The sequence below is a fragment of the Cervus canadensis genome, chromosome 10 (genome assembly GCF_019320065.1).
Source record: "Cervus canadensis isolate Bull #8, Minnesota chromosome 10, ASM1932006v1, whole genome shotgun sequence".
Taxonomy (NCBI): Eukaryota; Metazoa; Chordata; class Mammalia; order Artiodactyla; family Cervidae; genus Cervus; species Cervus canadensis.
In genome coordinates, this window is record NC_057395.1 from 61029704 (window position 1) to 61049281 (window position 19578).

Here is a 19578-nt window from a genome sequence, read left to right on the forward strand (position 1 = left end):
TGAAATTTGTCTTGCCCTGGGTATATTCTTTTAGGTTCAAATGATAAGGTAGCCGGCCATGCTTCTTCCTTAAATTAGGGCTGATCTTTTGAAATCCTTCACTGTTTTTTTCAGATGTGCTTATTTCTAAGGCTATTTCTTTTTTCTTCATTCAAACAGGACACTTCTAAGCCTCCTGCTGTTTTCACACTTTCATGTTACTGTGAGAGGGCTTTCAGAAGTGTGGGGCTTGGCCTCAATGCCATGAAGCTTTTTCAGGCTGTTTCCTTCAGAGAAAATCTTCAGGACCGAGCTTGGTGGATACCATGGGGCAGTACTGTTGTATTTTTTCCCCTGAAAGTGTGTTTCAAAGTCAGTAAACGCAGCCAATCTATAACAATCCAAAATCATCTTTAAAAATTCTGTACTCAGAAATGAGTTGAGAAGGTGATGTACTGCTATTTTCAGTATGAAATAAATGGGCAGAAGATAAGTTTTCTGTATGATCTTTAGGGTACCAACCACAGTTACAGATGATCTGTGAACCAAACTTCATGATTTTCACTAGGATTACATCCATGTTACTTCCTCTAGAAGTTAACAGTATGATATCTTCACTGAAATGTTACACACTTCTGTTACACAGAAGGAATTGGATACCATGTGTGTTGATTGATAATCTGTAAGAAGATATGTCCAGGAGTGCATGGAGTTTGTGAATAAAATGTTGAGTATTGTCAGCTGAGAAGTTACCTTGGAAAGAGTGAAGCTGTTACTGTGTGTACTTCTGACCTAGTAGGTCCATTGGCCTGGCTCTTTAGGCTAAGGCACGTAGTCTTTAAACCGGTCTCATTTAGGTTAGGTCCTGGGTACCGTGATCTTGAATAAGCTGCTTGGTTTGCTTGGCAAGGTCTGTGTTGTATGCAGGATAGGTAAACAGATGGCTGGATTTGGATTTAGGATTCACTCATGCTGGTGGTCCTCAGACTGATGGGTTTCAGAATCACCTGTGGAACTTGATTGACATAAAATTTCTAAAGTCCGATTGACAGAAATTCTGAGTTAGGCAATTAGAAATCTGCATTTTTGCCGGGTGCGGTGGCGCGGGCCTGTAGTCCCAGCTACTCGGGAGGCTGAGGCTGGAGGATCGCTTGAGCTCAGGAGCTCTGGGCTGCAGTGCGCTATGCCGATCGGGTGTCCTCACTAAGTTTGTCATCAATATGGTGACCTCCCGGGAGCGGGGGACCACCAGGTTGCCTAAGGAGGGGTGAACTGGCCCAGGTCGGAAACGGAGCAGGTCAAAACTCCCGTGCTGATCAGAAATCTGCATTTTACTGTGTGCCTCAGATGACATGGTTTAATGTAGTCTTCAGAGTTAATTTTCGTCTTAACATTTATCTCTGCAAGCTCAAATGTAACTGGCAGGGGGGTGTCAGGTTGGAGTCCTTGTAGATTCCTCCTAGCTTTGTGACTTTTAAGCTATTAATAATTGATCTCTTGTTCTGACCTGCAAAACAAGGATGGCAGTGTTGACTGCAGTGCCTCCCTCACCGGGTGCTTGTTGACATCAGATGAGCTGAGAACCAGAAAAGGTGACCACAGCGTTAGAAAGCGCTGCTTGGTTCTTCGGATTCAGTTTGAAGTTTATGATCAGAAAAGCTTAGGCCAGGGTTTTTGTATCCTGAGAATTCAAGTAGGAGGTTCTTCAGATAGGCTTTGAGTATTTTGTAAAAATTACAAGTAACAAGTTCTAATTTTTTTTATTTTCCCCCCAGCTTGGACAATTGATGAGTGCAGCTCCTTTCTTTTGAGATTATCATTTTCATCCCTTTTTTTCCCCCAAGTGAAATCATGGTCTAAACACACCTTTCACCTTTTTCTTTTGAAGGAAGATTCAGTGATTCAGTAATTCAGATTCATTGATTTAAAGATAAGTGTTTTCTTCAGGATATAATGTATTGGAAAGGAAGCAGTTTCATTTCGCTATACCAAGATAAGTATAGGGAAGTTTTTCTTTAAGGATTGTTTTGAGATTTGGTATGAAGAACTCCTTTTGTGATGGTTACCATAGTTCAGCATAGTCTACAAACAAAACCTTAGCTTTAGGCCTGATCAGCCTGATCAGATTAGCTTGCTAGTATGTGGGTGACCCAAATCTGACTGCTACCAGCAGAGTGGAAATGATTGCTTTGAGCCAAGCTGAACCTGAGCCTGAGCCTGTCTGTGGTCAGTGTTCTGAATCACCAGTCATTTTGCTGGTCTGGCACTGTTGCCATTGATTTAAAATCAGGCGTATATTGTAGTTTTGAATTCATACATTACAGTTACAGAGTTTTAAAACCTGATGAGTTCATGTTTATTTCGGACACTTGCTGCTCTTTTCTCAGTTTTCACATGTGAGATTTGAGTATGCAGAGTCCTTTTCTGAAGGAAAGCCCACAGAAGAATTCTGTGCTTTTACACTGAACCTGACCATTACCCCACATGCCTTTAGCCAGATTGTTAAGCAGCTATAATTTGTGAAGGTCTGTTTCCCTTTTGGCTTAATCTGAGTTGGAAAGCAGTGTTACCTTAGCCTAGCATACAGCTTTCTGTTGAGGTTGTGGTCAGGTTGCTTCACTAATTTCGTTATCTAGATAAGCAGGTCTAACCTTAGAGTTGGAATTCTGGGCCCCTTATTCCAGGACTATGTATATATACATATAGAAATTTAAAAAATTAAAATAACCTATATTTCTTTTGAATTGGAGGCTCCGAGGTTCTGAAATATGAAATGAACGTAGCCTTCACAAACATGTTTCTGGGGGTAGGGTGAGAAAAAAAAATCTTTATCTTGTGATCATAGGAAGAGCAAAGCAAGTTAGCCATCAAAGCCTAGAACTTCGTAAATGGCATTGAGAGACAGAATTACAGAGTGATCTGTCAGCAGTTTGAAATTCTTACCTTTAAAATTCAGAAAACAAATTGTCCCTTCTTCCTGGACGACTGAATATTTTTCACGGTGTGTGTAGGAATTGGTGAGGCTAGGCTGGATGCAGGTATGAAGAAGAGGAGAAAGAGCAATTTACTGTATTTGCTGATGTTTTTAATTTTCACTTCTAGTGGGAGAATGAGATTTGGGAAGCTGGTAGTGAGGTTCAGTCCACCAGGGTAGATCTTAACAAAAGCTGTCTTTATGTCTCTTACTAGTTTCCAGCAGGGACAAAGATGGGTTTCTTAAGACAACCTTCATGGATGATTCACAAACTGCAGTGTAGACTATTATAAAGTTAAGCCAGGCTCAAGCGTGCAAGTGGGTGGACTGAATATACAAAGGGAGTATGTGTCTGGAGCCCTTTTCTGATCTTTATCAAGATGGACGAAGGAGAAGTGCTGTGATCAGGAAGCCAAGGGCCAGGAGTTGAGACCAGTGTCCTCTTCCAGGCCCTGCATCCCTGGTCTGCAGAGCTTTTCTTTGCCTCAGTTAGGAGATGAGTGAGGATGGTTTCCCTGGGATCCCTTCTGAGCCAGGAAAAATTACTTAGATCTGTAAAAGCCAGCAGGATACCAGAGCCAGAAAGAGTGGGAGGCCAGGTTTCATCAGTTAAACAATTTTGGTTCAAAAAAAAGCACAATGTTTTTCAGCACCAATGACATTTTGTGTGTGAAATTTTGAAAAAACTCGCACTGACAATGAAATGGTTTGTAAAGTGTACATCCTTTTGTGTTTTAATAAAAGTTTTGACCCTGAAAGACAGGTGAAATAAAAAGTGGCTCAACACATGAGTTTGGCTCTCTCTCGCCCCCGCCCTCCCCCCATAGGCTGCAAGCTGCAGGGAAAGCTTTGCTAATATAGCCATTCCTGGCCCCCCATATAGTGCAGGAATCGAAATGTATTGTTTCCAGATCTGTCACGGTTTATCCTTGTCTAATCTTGAGTGACCTTCCTCTTTCTTTCCTCTCTTGCTTGCTTCACAGTTACTTTATCACCTTCTTATTTTATATTTCTCCTGATCGGGCTCATTTATATATTTTGGAGTAGTTCTAATGATTTTAAGATCCAGCATACCTCAGGGTCATCTGGGTTTTTCGCATTCTAAAGGTTTCTCACCTGATATTGCCTTTTTTTTTTTTTGTATTTTATGTGTTTTTCTACAAAATAATGTGAGTTAAATATGTGTAATTATATATGACTGCTGTTTTTACTTTGAAATTTAAACGCTACCAAGAAGAATGGAATAAACTTTTTTTTACAGGTAGCTGTAGGCAAATCCCAGCTTGCCCCTGTGTGTGCCCCTCCCTTCCTACTAATTTTAAAGGCGGAGAGAAGACACAATTATGTTGAATGAAATAAAGTTATTTTAAAAAAAATTCCCCAAGCATCTGTAGCTCTCTTGACTTAATTTTTGTTTTTCATTCTTTTTTGGGAGGAAGTGGGTAAGTAGGTGGTAAACTGCCCAAAGAAGCTACTATTTTCTTTTTTCTTTTTTTGAAGCTACTGTTTTCTTGAATCATGAGTGGTATTTTGAAATCTTTGGTATTTGAACTGGGAATTCTTTCTGGCAGTGGGGTGTGGTGGGAAGAGCATTGTTTTAAGTGGCATGTGAGCTGAGTTGTTGGTCTCAACTGAAGGTGTAATCTTAACATTCATTAATCCTCTGGGTCCTCTGCAGTTCCCAACAGTCACTGGCTTCTGTCTTGTTTATTTGATTTTGAAAAGGAAAAAGCCTCTCCTTAGCATCAAGTTGCACCTTAAAGCTTTTGATACATTTTATAAAGCTGAGGATACAAGTTTTCACTTTTGTTAGCTTTATTAAGGAATAAATTTTTTTTAAAAGTATGTTAGGATACAACTTTTTAAAATTAAAAATATTGTTTTGGGCCACACCGTGAATCATGAGGGATCGTAGTTCTCTGATCAGGGATTGAACTTGAGCCCCCTGCATTGGAAATGTGGGGTCTCAACCACTGGACCCCCTAGGGAGGTCCCAGGATACAATTTTGGACATTTTAAGAACCCACAGTGGTAAAGCTGAAGAGAGCAGAGTTGGTACCACTTCTGAGCAGAGCTCAGAAGGGCCACCTTCCCTGGATGAGTCAGCTGTGTCCTTGAGTGCCCTTGAAGCCTTCTGGCAGCACCCATCACATCTCCATTGTTAGGGAGCAGAGTAGGGTCTCCTTGGCATTGGCAAGTGATGCCTGAACTTGTAGGCACTGAGTAGGACTTCTCTCCAGGATTGTTTTGTACAGAGGTTTTATTTAGGAGATTTTTTTTTTTTTTTTTTCTTCAACACCTTCCCTCCTGCTTCTGTTTTTAAATGAGTTACTGGTTATCATGATTTTATTCTTTTTAGGTGGGGGTTTTCTGAAGTTTTTCTTACCTAAAAAATGGAATGCATCTTAACTAATTTCCCTGTTCTCATGTTTCTTGTTTGGGAAGGAAAATGATACTGTGAATGAATCTAGCATACCCATGTAAAAAATGTGGATAAACACGGACAGCTGTAAGTAGAAATGATAACATTGGATTGGAAAATGAAAGCCTCAAGTCAAAAAAACAGTGGGGAACAGTCAGATGTAGCACCATCAGCCTTGTTTCTGTTTTTTCTTTTTTTTTAATTTTAAATAAACCCTTCTAGTTTATTAATACCTAATTTAATAAAACTGGTTTAAAAGACCTGCGTCTTTTATGACATTTCATTGAACCACTTTACTTCTCATGTTTTACAATATGATGAAATCTTTTGTCTTCACTGTTGATGAAATGGGAGCAGGAATTTTTTTCTGTCTGCGGGTGGTCTCTATGTGGTGAAGGTCTGGGGAGGGGGGTCTTGGCTTGGTGGTCAGTTAACATTTTGGTAACATCTAGGTGATCATGAAATGTGACTCAGCGTGGAATCCGTGTCCCTGTTTGAATTCTCCCCCAAGAGATTTACCTTTGGCCAACTGATGTTGCTGAATTGTGCCAGGGGCAAGACTGAACAGTGCTGCCTCAAGTCCAGGCCTGCCATGAAGTCTGGGTTTATAAGACCCTCGTGTTACACACGTTTCTCTTGTCACCTTCCTCTGTTTTGGAGCTCGGGATTTCCCTGGTGGTCCAGTGGTTAAGAATCCTCCGTGCAATGCAGGGGACACAGGTTCAGTCCCTGGTTGGGGAACTAAGATCCCACCTGCCACAGAACAACTCAACCCACGTGCTGCAACTCCTGGAGCCCTTGAGCTACAATAACTAGAGCCCTCGAGCCGCGACTAAGAGAGTTGGTATGCTGCAACAAAAGATCCCACCAGTGGCAGTGAAGATCCCGCGTGCTGCAACTAAGACCCGATGCAGCCAAATGAAGACTTGGAGCTTGTGCAGCTCATGTTAAGAGGGCTGCTGGGCCTTCCACTGTCTCCCAACTGTGGGGCCAGTTGGCCTTCTGGATTTATCGTTAGACTTGCTGGCAGTTTTCCATGGTTTCCATGGCAGGTGGGTTCTCTGTGCTGCCTTTGTCCTGTAGATCATCCTCCACTCATGTTTGTCCTGGCTGCAATTACTGGAGCTCCTCCTGTCGGCTGTCTGCTCTCAGCTCAACTTCATCAATAACAAGAATGTCTCAGATTGGAGGAAAAATGGCCGCGTGGTAACTGTTTGTGGGATGGATTCTGATGTTCCATTTTGTGTTCTGTATGTGGAATTCTGTCTCATTTTCCTGGTTCTAAGTGTGGACAGCTGACTCTGCAGTCTGTGGAGGCCCTCGGAGTTCCACAGCAACTTCACAGAGGAGCCACTCTGGACTTGGGGGCGGCTGCTAAGATGTCTCAGTCGAGAAGGAAGTTGAAAACCGATAAGTCTCCGTTAAATGCAATGAGCAGTATTAACTGGGGAGAGCAGATTGGGTCAGGGTGAGTGTCTGGGGTTAGTCTCTAAAACACTGGACCCCTGGGCCCTAAGATCCAGTTGTTCAGTCACTCAGTTGTGTCCAACTCTGTCACCCCATGGACTGCAGCACACCAGGATTCCCTGTCCTTCACTATCTCCCAGAGCTTGCTCAGACTCCTGTCCATCCAGTCGGTGATGCCATCCAGCCATCTCATCCTCTTGTGTCCCCTTCTCCTCCTGCCTTCAATCTTTGCCAGCATCAGGGTCTTTTCTGATGAGTCAGTTCTTCGCATACCTGAGACTCAGGGCCAAACAGGAGAGCTGAGCCTATCTCAGCTCGATTTCCAGGGCAGTTTTACTGCCCTTGGTCTTCAGTCACCCGCTGCTACAGATTCTTACAAACAGGAAACCAGTTATTCTCCCATTCCCTGCCTGCTCCCCTAGAGGCAGTTCTAAGCTCTCAGCCTTGTTTCCAGGTTTGTACCAAAGCCCCCTACCCAAACCCAGCCACCTTCCCTTCAGAGCAGGCTTCCTCTCATCTGCTCTCATCCTATATGGATATTTAACTCTCCAGCTGAATCTTCTTTCCTGCCGGTACTTCTCTCTGCTTGTGCTTTGCTCTTGGGTATCTTTAATTGTCTTCCACCAGTGTTTTTTCCCTTTTGTGGCCTCAGTCCTTGAACACAAACAGAGCTCCCCTCTTCTGGTTAAACTCATATTTCTCATAAAGCTTATAGTTTTGAAATAATTAAGTTTTAAATAGATTTAAGAATAGTATAAAGAACTCCCCTTTACCCAGATCTTCTAATAAGCAGGAAACAACATCAATATCACCTAAAAATGTAGTCATGTTTAAATTTCACTGATGGTCCTAATGGCCCTGAGACCTTTTGCTCCCCTAGCCTATGATCCAGTTCAGATCACACATTGCCTCTAGTTGTTACCTGTCTCTCCAGTCACCTTCAGTGCGCTTTAATCTTTGTCCTTCATGACACTGAGATTTTTAAGAGTAAAGCCCACTTGCTTAGTAGAATGTCCTTCAGTTTGGGGTTGTCAGGTTATGGGTTTGTAGGGGATACCACAGAAGCAGTGGTCCAGAGTCCAGCACACCATGAGGCATGGCCTTTGGTTCCCTCATGAGTGATGTTGACTTTAGTTACTTGTTAACCCAGACTTTAAAGCAAAAGAAAATATGGTCATTTTCTGTATACCTACCCATGCTTGCCTTCTTAATATAGATGGGATGATACATGTGCCTTCTGTTAGTGCAGACTTTTTGTATTCCTTTATTTCTGGCCCACCTTTTTTTTGCCACATTGGACCCCTACTCTCCATGATCCATATCAACACCCTAGTTTCTATGCTCATAGTTTTGTGTGTACTGACAGTACAGGAGCCCCTTAGACCCAGGCCAAAAAGGCCCCTGCCCTGAGCCAGGCAGCCAACTCTGTCCGCTCTGACCGTGTCCCTTCCTACTAGATGAGGGAGGTCCCAGGGGCTGAGAGGATGGCTGCTCAGCCCTGCTGGTCCACCGCCCCTCTTCCCCACTGCTCTCAGTTCTGGAATTCCCTGCCCAAATCCCTTTGAACCGGATTCCAGAGTCTGGGGGCCTATTCCTCAGTGCATCATTAAAACCTTTTTAAAAAATTCTTTTTACTTTTTTGGCTGTTGCTTGTAGCATATGAGAACTTAGTTTTCCAACCAGGGATGGGACCTGCACCCCCTGCAGTTGGATGTGCAGAGTCCTAACCGTTGGACCACCAGGGAAGTCACTCAGTGCATCGCTTGAGGGCAGCCCTGCCTAGGCTTGCGGTGGCCGTGGAGCCATGGGATGTATGGGTGTATGGGTGACGGTGGCCGTCCACATGCCACCATTTACAAGCCCCCCCCCCCACCCAGCAGGAATGAGAGGGCAGCAGGACAGAGAGCTTGGAGGTCTTCCAGGTTGTTAGGAAAAGTATTTGTGAAGGCACATGAATGTATTTTATTTCACAGTATATTAATCTATGAACATTTTAAGTAACTAGACTTGCTGTGTGGACCAGTATTTGTTCTTTTGCCCTTAGCCCTGTAACAATTAAGGGTAGACCTGTTTACAGACGTGTGTACATGTACACGCACATTCTATGCATCAGCACGTACCTATTCATCATCCTTTTGTAAATATTGGCCTCATTCTGTGCACTCTTTTCTTTTGAGTATCTCCTGGAAATTCCCCCTAGTCATCTGCTGAAGGTCTGATTCATCTTTTTGGCTCCTGAGTGCAGGTGCCCTGACTTATTCAGCCATTCATCTACTAGGAGTCGTTCACCGTACTTCTTGGTGCTGTGAATGACGCTGCCGCCAGCACTCCTGTCCCGTGATCTTTCACAGATGCGTAAATTGTACCCACCATTCATTCTCTTGAAATAAATCTTCAAGATTACCATGAATCTTTTCTGAATTAAAAGCTAAAGAGAAATACATGGTTTTATACTGTAGACATTCTCTTTGATCTCACCTTCCAGAAATAGCTGCCATTACTTTTGGAGTATATTTTTCCAGGCTCTCTAGGCACGTGCCAACACCTACATGGAATATTCTTGACAGAAATGGACTCATGAATACACCTCTGCAGCTTTCTCACTGGTGACCTTGCGTCGCCATGTTCAGTGTCCTGCATTATCACCGTGGCTCATTCTGGAGCATCCCAGACTTCTAGTTGACCCACCCTGTCGTCTGTGTGGTCCCCCCCCCCATCCCCTCAGTGCAGCCATTTTTCAGTCCCCATATTTCTGGGAACTTGTTTTTTATTTCTAACTGGACGGCCTAGCCAGCATCACGTGCATTAAACCACTTTCCCTCATTGTCCCTTTCCTGGAAATGTTTCTGGCGTTTCCCTCTGTTACTTGGTTCCTGGCTTCCAAGTCTCCTTTCCTTTGGCTCTTCTCGCCCCTTTGGTCCTTATATCTGGGCTGTCACTGGGACATGGTTAGGTTAGGACACCATTGGCCAGTATCTAGTCTTCTTCCTCCTCACTCCGCACATCTTATGCTGGTGAGTTTTCATAACTGCCCTTCATCCTGTTCAGACTTCCTGGTGAAGGTATTTAAGATTCTGCTTCCATTTTTCTCCTCCTTCCTCTTGCACTATTCCTCTCCCCACCCCACCCCAGGAGCCATTTGTCAAGCCAGACTGGCTCATTTGCTCTGTCCCCCGAACCTGTCTGGGACTCATCTCTTTCCTGGCCATTCCCCTGCCGTCCTGGAATGCCCTCTTGATTCCTGCTGGTGGCACTTGCTGGTGGGGTGGATGGATGCTCCTAATAACCCAACACAACACTGTCTTCCATCCTCTGTGGAAGTCTGTTGACCCAGGGCAGTGTGCCCTTTATATTCTCAGAGCAGAGCTCCATGGAACAGACCTCTCCCACACACATCCAACCAGGGATGGGACCTGCACCCACATTCATGTGCCTTCACAAATACTTTTCCTAACAACCTGGAAGACCTCCAAGCCCTCTGTCCTGCTGCCCTCTCATTCCTGCTGAGGAGGGGAGCTTGTAAATGGTGGCATGTGGACGGCCACCATCACCCATACACCCATCCATCCCATGCCTCCATGGCTCCACGGCCACCGCAAGCCTAGGCAGGGCTGCCCTCAAGCGATGCACTGAGCGACTTCCCTGGTGGTCCAACGGTTAGGATTCTGCACATCCAACTGCAAAGGGTGCAGGTCCCATCCCTGGTTGGAAAACTACCCCCCATCCTGCGTGAGGGAGTCCTGTCAGCTCCCTAAAGATGTCCTGCCTCCAAGGACATCGAGGGCTGGGCGTGGGGGTGCCCATTGTGGAGAGTCAGGGGCCCTTCTTGTCCCACCTTTGGTGAATGGAAACCTTTGACCCTCTGGAAACATGCTTTCCCCGGACCTTATTTCCCTAATCTGTGGGATTACAGTTGGACCCCCGCATGACCTTCTAAGCCTTTTCCACTTCTGTAAAATGGGTGACTCCCTTTAGGAAGCTGCTGGCATGAAGCCAGGAGTATAGTAACCTGAGAAGCCTCAGGTCATCAGGAAGACAGCTCTCCCATCAGCGGAAAGAAGGCTTGCAGGTATAAGCTCTGGAAAAGCTCTGTATTGGAGGAGCCCCAGTGGGAAGTGGGGTGCTTGTCAAATGCTAGTTGGGGGTCCACAGGCCTAGGGCAGCCACCTTCTCCCTTGACCTTGACTTCTTTTCCATTCTCCTGTGATGCAGCTAGTTCAGCCTCATGGTCCTTACAGAGATCAAGAGTTAAAGCCACTATAATTCCCTATTCTAGGTCGAGACCTGTGTCTTCTGAGGACTTAAAAGACAAGCCTCTGCCTCAAAAGGTAAGAAAATCCTCAGAGTTGATAATGGGATGGGTATTCCAGAGATGCCAGACATCATCCTTGAGCTTCTCCGTCTGTTGATTATCAGGTTATCAGCCTCCGCACCGGGGGTTGCAAGCTTAGATATTTATGAAATGTTGATAATTTAAGTCTAAGCTGCAGTAGGCTGGTTTTGCCTTTTAAAGCACTTCATGAGCCAAATGCAATAAACCTGAGGTCACCAATTTGTAGTATCTACTTGGGCTCTACTTAATTTTGTCCAGCCAAGTTGTGATAATGGTGGGGTGGGCTGTACGGAGTACTATCAAGTCAGATGAGTATTCAGTGTCCATTGTGTGCTTGGGGCTGGGAAACAGAGAGAGAACTAATGTAGATTAAATGAAGATAAATTAAAATGCCCTGGCCTTCAAAGAACCCACTTTGGTACTTCCCTGGGGGTGTAGTGGTTAAGAATCCGCCTTTCAATGCAGGGGATGTGGGTTGGTTGGATCCCTGGTTGGGGAACTAAGATCCCATGTGTCATGGGGTATCACAACTGCTTGTGATACCTGCGTGTCACAACTACTGAGCCCATGCACCCTAGAGCTGGTGCTCCACAGCTAGAGAGGCCCCTGTGCACCCAAACAAAGAGCCCACGTGCAGCAGGGAAGACCCAGTGCAGCCAAAAACGAATAAATAAAGAGCTCACTGTGAGATGGAGAGAAATAACAGTTCTCATGGATTGTGTAATACAATGTGGTGGGGCTTCATGTGTGTTCAGGTGTCATTTTGTCTCACTACAACCCTGCAAGGTGGTTATTAGGGAGAGAGATTCTGCAGACAAGGCAACTTGTGGCTCAGAGAAGTGAGGTAATAGCCCACACCAAATGAGCCTGGGAGCAGGGAGCCAGGCAGAATCCTAGTCCAGAGATTTGGGACTCTACCATCATGTTTCCCATCATGTCTTGCTGCTACATGTATGGATAGACACGCACAGGAGTCATGCATGCATGGCAGATGGGAACAAAGAATTTGGGAGCACAGAGGTGGCAGTGATGACTTTCACCTGAAAGTCACTGAGGAGCTCCTCAGAGGAGGTGCATTTGAGCCAGACTTTGAAGAATGGGTGGGACTTCACCTCTGGAGGTGGTGGTCTGTGCCGCAGAGAGGGAAAGACATGAGTAGATGTGGAATATTGGCTGTGATTGTGGGGCGGTGGAGAGCAGTTGGTGTGCCTGAATCGTGGTGTGTGCTTTGAAACTAGAGACAGGTCAGAGCTGCATGGCAAAGGGCTTTTAGTGGCATGCTCAGGAGTTGATAGGGATGATGGGAGTATTCTGGAAAGCGTCAGCTGGGGTCAAGTCACGATCAGACTTGCCTTCCAGAAAGAAGATTGGCTCCAGTGTTGGGAGGTGGATTGGAAGGGAGAAACAAACTCTGGTCCCAGTTGGGGAAGGGCACTGCACTTGTCCCAGCAGAAGGCTAGGGCTTAAGGTGGGGCAGGGGTGGGGGAGAGGAGGGTTTAGATGTAGGAACTGGATCACAGTAAGAAGCAACACGAAGGTCAGTAAGAATGCAAGGGAGGCAGAGGGAGGAGCCAAAGATGGTGCTGGGATGTCTAATCTGGGGGCTGCATGGCTGGTGAGAGAATTAACCAGCTCATCTGCTGGGCTCCATGAAGGCAGGTCTCCACTCTGTTCACTGGTGTGTTCACAGTGTCTGGTACTCAACAAATGTGCACAGACCCTGAGTGAATGAGGGCAAGTTCACAGTTGAATTTGCAGTTGGATGAGCTCTGTGTTTGGTGCACTTGGGATAGGGCGAGTGAGTAATCCAACCTCCGCCTTGTCTTTTGACTTTCTGAACTGATGTCTCCTTGACTGCCCAACACCCAAAGCAGTGTATTTCAGTGGGCAACACTCAATGGTTACCACATAGTCCACACCTGGAGTCATCTGGGAGAGGCAGCCTTTGATGACCTGAGCCTCCAGTAACCTGAAACACTGTTCTGAGTGTCAAAATGAGTCTCGTGTAGGGGCTGCAGAGAGGAAACGTTGTGGAGGGCTGAGAGTCCCTGGTGGTGGGGACTGCGTGAACTTGGCTGTGTGCACAGGTGATCTGATCTGATCTAGGGTGTCTGGTCTGGTCAGGACAAGATTGTGATAGCTGGGGAAGATGGAGCTGGACTCTTTGGGGTCTTGAATTCTGACCACTGAAGATGTGGAACTATATAGTTACCAAACCGAAGCACCTTATAAATTAGAGTCCTGTGATGTGTGAGGTGGGATCTTGGCTGTGGGCACTAACCTCTAAGCCTCAATCACAGCACATGTGTAAAAGAGGAGCAACAGTTAACTCCTTAGAGTCAGGGGACGCAGTTAGATCTTCCTTGGACTTCTTAGGGCTAAAAGTGGTTCAGATCTACTTGTTTGCATCAGTAAGTAACACACCATAACACTATGTACCCCACAGATGTTCTCTTTCTTTTTTCTTTTTAAATAATTATTTTTATTTGGCTGCGCTGGGTCTTAGTTGCAGTATGTGGGATCTAGTTCCCCGGCCAGGGAACGAACCTGGGCCCCCTGCATTGGGAGCACAGAGACTTAGCCACCGGACCACCAGAGAAATCCCAGATGTTCTCTTTCAATAGATGTGCTTAAAACTGTTCAGCTCTGGAAGTCACCCCTTTCAGGGCCTGGTTCTTGTCATCATCTGTGTTCCAGGTGTCCTTTGCAGGTGGACCTGGGAAGAACAAGGAGGTTCTCAGCTCCCCAACACCATCCATCTCCGTTAGCCAGACGTCTGACTTCCAATATGAGTCTCAGCTGTTCACTGAGGCACACCTGGCTGAGATGGAGAAGACATTTCACAGCAAGGTCAACTCGACTGGAGGTGAGGCTATGTCATGGGCCCAGCCTCTGGCCTCTGCACAGGGTGGGACCCAGGACCCGGCCTGGGTGGAGGGTGTAGGCTGCATAAGCATTTTTGCACCCTGTATGTCCTTTAAAACTTTTCATCATTATGCTCTGTAAGTATTATAAGCCCACTAGAGGCTATTTGGGACTGAGGGAAAAAATACCCTTAATCCAGACACTTGGGTAACCACTGTCAGCATTTCAGCATGTTTGCAACTGAACAATTTCATATGCATGGCTTGCTAACTATTGCTGTGTAACAGTATTTCTACAAAATTCACGGCTTAAGTCAACACACTTTTACTATCTCACCATTTCAGTGGGTCAGGAGTCTGGGCACAGTTTAGCTGGCTCTCCTGCTCAGGGTCTCACTAGGCTGTGATCAAGGAGTCAGCTGGGGCTGCAGTATCAACTAGGCTTGAGTGGGAAGGAGTCACTTCTTTTTTTAAGAAAATATTTATTTGTTTATTTGGCTGTACTGGGTCTTAGTTGCGTCATTTGTGATCTTTAGCTGTGGCATATGAACTCTCAGTTGCAGCATGTGAGATCTTTAGTTGGGACATGTGGGATCTAGTTCTCTGACCAGGGATCAAACCCAGGCCCCCTGCCTTGGGAGGTGCGGAGTGTCAGCCACTGAACCACCAGGGAAGTCCTTGTGAAAGATCCACTTCTAAGTTTATGCAGGTTGTTGGCAGAATTCAGTTCCTTGAAGCTAAGGGACTAAGGGCTCTCATTGTGTCCTGGCTATTGGAGGGCGACTGTCTTCAGCTCTTAGAGCTGCCTGCTTCCTGGCTTCTGGGACTCACCAACATGGCTGACTTCAACACTCAGGCCAGGTGGAAACTCCAGCAGGAGGTGTGCTGCCATCGCGTAGTCCTGCATACACAGTCCCGAACATCCTGTCACCACTGCCGTCCTTTGTTGGTCAGAAGCAGGTCACAGGTTCCACCACACGCAAGGGGGCATGAATGCTAGGAGGTCTGCCATCATGGGGCCACCTTCAGTCTCTTTGCCCCAGATGACTACACGTGTTTTCACATGTCTGTAAACCATATTCTAATTTCACACCCTCCTTTTTCTCTTAATGTTAATTCCTTAAGGGTTTTTTTTCATATGTTATGTGATCTGCTGAACCATCATTAGCAGTGAATGCAAGGGCTCCAATGGTTGACTAAGACATTTCCCTGAATGAAACATTTAGTTTTTTTTTAAACACTTATTTATTTGTTGTGGCTCTTGGCATCTTTGTTGCGTCATGCGGGATCTTTCCTGGCGGTGCACGGACTCTCTAGGGGTGGTGTGCAGATCCTGGAGTACAGTCTCTGTAGTTGCAATGCATGGGCTTACGACATTCGGGATATTAGTTCCCTGACCAGGGACTGAACCTATGTCCCCTGCATTGCAAGAAGGATTCTTAACTACTGGACCACCAGGGAAGTCCCCAACTTTTAGATTTTTACTAAGTTTAAATAACATTGTGAAAAACATCCTTTGTACATGAGGTTTTTTTTTTTTTTTTTTTTTCTCTTCAGAGCTTGAATTTTCCCCTTGGGAAAATACACATAAAGTTTACTTATTATTCCTATTGGAGTTCTTTAAGGCATCTTTATTTCTATCCAGTAGACTCGGAGCACCAATGCTGGGGCCATGGCTACTTGCCCCGTCAATTTGAGTTTGACAGCCACACTGTGATGTGGGCAGGAAGGGTAACAAATGGCCTGTTTAAAAAGAGCAGAGTGAGGCTGGGGAGGGATGGTTTGTGTCTGACCTGAAGCTGAGATGCTTCATCCTCTGAGCTCTTTGAGTGTTGGTATTTGGCTGCCAGGAGGTGCCACCACTGTCTTGGAGGACCCAACAGTCCCAGTTTTGGCCACAATTTTTATTGTATTTTGTTTTGAACAGGTAATATATTTACACAGGTAAAAATTTAAAAAGTGCCATCACTTCACCCTCTTTTTGAAGTAGACCATTTTTTTTTTTAAACAATAACAGTAAAAATAACAGTATTTTTACAATGCTGATCCTAGGGAATGTATTAAAGGTAACCAGGCGTCCCTGGTGGCTCAGATGGTAAAGAATCTGCCTGCAATACAGGAGACCCATGTTTGATCCCTGGGTCAGGAAGGTCCCCTGGAGAGGGAAATGGCAACCCACTCCAGTATTCTTGTCTAGACAGAAGAGCCTGACAGGCTGCATACAGTCAATAGGCTCACAAAGAGTGGGACATGACTGAGTGACTCTCACTCACTCACTCACTGCCTCCCTCCCCAGGGACATGATATTTTCACTTTTGTGCTTCAAGAGCTATTTTTAAACATTATTTATTTATTTGGCTGCGTCGGGTCTTAGTTGTGTCACGCGGGATCTTTCCTGGCAGCACACAGACTGTCTAGTTGCGTCACCAGAGCATGCGGCCTTCAGTAGTTGCAGCATGTGGGACTCGTTGCTCCTCGGCCGGTAGAATCTTAGTTCCCCAACCAAGGATTGAACCTATGTCCCCTGAGTTGCAAGGCAGATTCTTAACCACTGGACCATAAGAGCTATTAATGAACCATTTGTTCATTATACGTGTGAGACTGGGTGAGCATTTCCTTTTAGCATCAATGTGCAGGGGACCTGACTGGCTCCCCACAGTGTACCCATCCTTTCCAGGACACCATTGTGTCTAGTCTTTTGTTCTACTCAACAGTTTTTTTTTTTTTCCAGTAAGCTGTTTTTAAGAAGAATATGAAAGTAATACGGCAGTGAACAATATATATAGGTTCTTAAAGAGCAATGAAAGGACTCTCCCTGTAGTGCTGTCAAGAGGAGTTTGTTCATTTGTTCTGCACAAAGGCGCTTTGACTGCCAGCTCTTTCCCGAGGGGACGGCTCCGAGCTCGTGGGCTGACATCCGTCTGATACACAGAGGGACCGTTACGTGTCACTCAAACGTGTAAGGCTCTTGGCTATCCCTTCAGATGAGCAGGCTGGATCTTTCTTTAAGCAGGGCACCTTTTGTTCAGCCTTCCATTTGTTCCTCAGTCTAGCCGTGAGCGATGACAGTTGTCACTTTAGCACAGAGCGGGTTGTTTTATGAGGAGCATGGAGCAGGGTGAGAGCGTGACCCCAGATTGGGGGAAATGGCTCGGTGCCACCACTCACCAGCTATGTGACCTTGGGCTCACACCCCCCCTCTTTGCGTCAGTTTCCTCATGCCCTCCTCACCCACGCCGCCACCATCAGGTGGTCAGTGTGAATAAACTCATGATACTGGTGCTCAGTCATCATCATCGCATCCCCCAGTGCTGAAGGAAACACTCAGGGAACAAACGTCTGCTTCGCACAAGGACTCGGTCATGGAGGGGACGGGTTTAGCCCTGTCCTCCCTGAGCTCATGGCCAGGGTGATAAGGAAGGTCAGGGGGGCAGTGGAACCAGGCAGGGTGGCGTGCCGCCTGCTTAGAGAGTCTCTGGGAAAAGACTTCCCTGTGGAGGAACCAGGCAGCGCAAAGGCCTTGAGGTGACAGGTGCGGAGACATGGTGACTGCAGCAGAGAATGAAGGGGACGGTAGGGGTGGGGTGAGGTCCTAGAGAAGAGCCTTAAGGCCGAGGTGAGAGTTCCATGTATTTGGAGCGGGTTTTAGAAGCACTTAAAAAAATGTTTCTACTTATTTTTTTGGCTGCAGTAGGTCTTAGTTGGGGCACTCGGTATATTTACCTGCAGCATGTGGGATCTAGTTCCCCGACCAGGGATCAAACTGAGGCCCCCCTGCACTGGGAGCATGGACCACCAGGGAAGTCCCCATAGGAGCGTGCTTTTTAAAGATTGTGATTATTTTTTAAAAACCTAGACAGGAGTAATCAATCCCTCTGCAGACAGATTCCCTTGTAGCCACAAAACCCAGCAGGGGAAAAAAAAATTGGTTCTTGTCCTTCTGTTCCTTGTCCCTCTCCCCTTTTCATCTTTCTCTCCAGCCCAAGGTTGTATTTTATTTTATTTTTATTTATTTTTTTTTCCAAGGTTGTATTTTAATTGCCTCTAAAAGATGCACATCTCTTTTCCCTCTATAGCTTTGGATTTATTTATGTCTCTTTGTTGCCATTGTTGAAGTTTTTCTCCTTTCCTATTTATTTATTTATGAGTTTTCATCAGTTTTCTTTGTCTCAATGCCTGGTCTGTCTTATTTGCTCAGAAATGGGATCTGATCTCAGATCTGATCTTTTTTAGTACCTGTCCCCCCTCACTGCTCTGGGGCCACCACATTGCTCTCATGCAGCAGGTATGGAGCCAGGATTTGTGGGTGATCGAATGTTGAACAGATAAGATGGAAAAGATGACCCAGCAGCGTGACCCTCTGTGTGTCCCGCCCCTCCAACACCCAGACGTCCAGGAACACTGTGGCTGGTGATGGGGCCAGGGGTCTTGCGATGAAGTGGACGGTGTTCTCCCTTCTCTCTCTTGAAGCCCTGGACATGAAGACTTTCATTAAGGCTGTGAAGAAGATTCTGAGCAATATGTCAGAAGAGATGCTGGAGGCGCTGTTTTTGAAGGTGGACTTGAACTGTAACGGCTTCATCACCTGGGTGAGGAGGGCGCCCCTGCTGCCTCAGAGAGCTGGGGAGAGGCTGAAGGGCATGGGCCGTGGCTGGTCAGAGGAGCACAAGGAGGGCTGAGGATCCGGGGGGCAGATCCTGGGGGACTTACTGGGTAGAGGGAACACTTGGAGCCTTCAAGGGAGCCCTCTTGAGACTCCCGAGAACTGGACTTGCTGCAGCTTGTTCCCCTCCAGGGGACAGGAGAGTGTGACAAAGGCCAATGACCCCTGCATGAAGCCGGCTGTGCCCCCAGCGGTGAGCAGCAGAGGCCTGCAGCTGCCATGTAACACGCCCGTTTGACTAAGGGGGCTCCAGCCAAGGCCACAACCGTCTCGTGGCCCTCGGTGCTCACTCAGTGTCTGTTAAATCACAAAAAGTCAGAGTTTTAGAGCCTAATATGCCCTCATGCAGCATACCTACCCCCTGCTCCAATTTTAGATGTTCTACAATGAGCATATACAACATTTAAGAATGCAAAACACAGTAAAGTACAAAAAAAAAAAAAATCAGTCTGATGTATTGATGTAGAAATGCTGACAATGACAACTAGCCTTTACAGCAGAATTTATCTAAGCAGTCTAAATATTATACTCAAACCTCGCGGGAATCCCATGGGGTAGGTGCTGGTAATGTACCTCTATTTGAGAGACTAGGACACTGAGGCAAAAGAAGAATAAACTGGCCCGAGCTTACAGAGTTACTTTAGCTGAGTCAGTCTTCAGACCTAGGGATTTTCCTTCAAGAGTCCATGTGTAGTCAGCTCTGTCATACCTCCCCCCAAGCATAGACGTACATTCTGTTTTTATGTGTGGTTTTTGCTTTCATTTCTTTTTTTAAATTTACTTTCAATTGGAAGATAATTGCTTTACGACGTTGTGTTGGTTTCTGCCATACAACAATGTGAATCAGTCATAAGTGTACATATGTCCCTTCCTTCT

General features: G+C 45.9%; 1 protein-coding gene across 1 annotated transcript in view; it reads left to right on the plus strand.

The window, feature by feature from the left end:
- EFCAB8 (EF-hand calcium binding domain 8) overlaps window positions 1–19578 on the plus strand; it is a 61914-nt gene that overhangs the window by 4290 nt on the left and 38046 nt on the right. The window contains exons 3-6 of the mRNA XM_043479122.1: window positions 1118–6843; window positions 11119–11170; window positions 13873–14041; window positions 18510–18628. Of these exons, the coding sequence (XP_043335057.1) occupies window positions 6755–6843; window positions 11119–11170; window positions 13873–14041; window positions 18510–18628 (429 nt within the window). The 5' untranslated portion in view covers window positions 1118–6754. The remainder of the gene's footprint in view (window positions 1–1117; window positions 6844–11118; window positions 11171–13872; window positions 14042–18509; window positions 18629–19578) is intronic.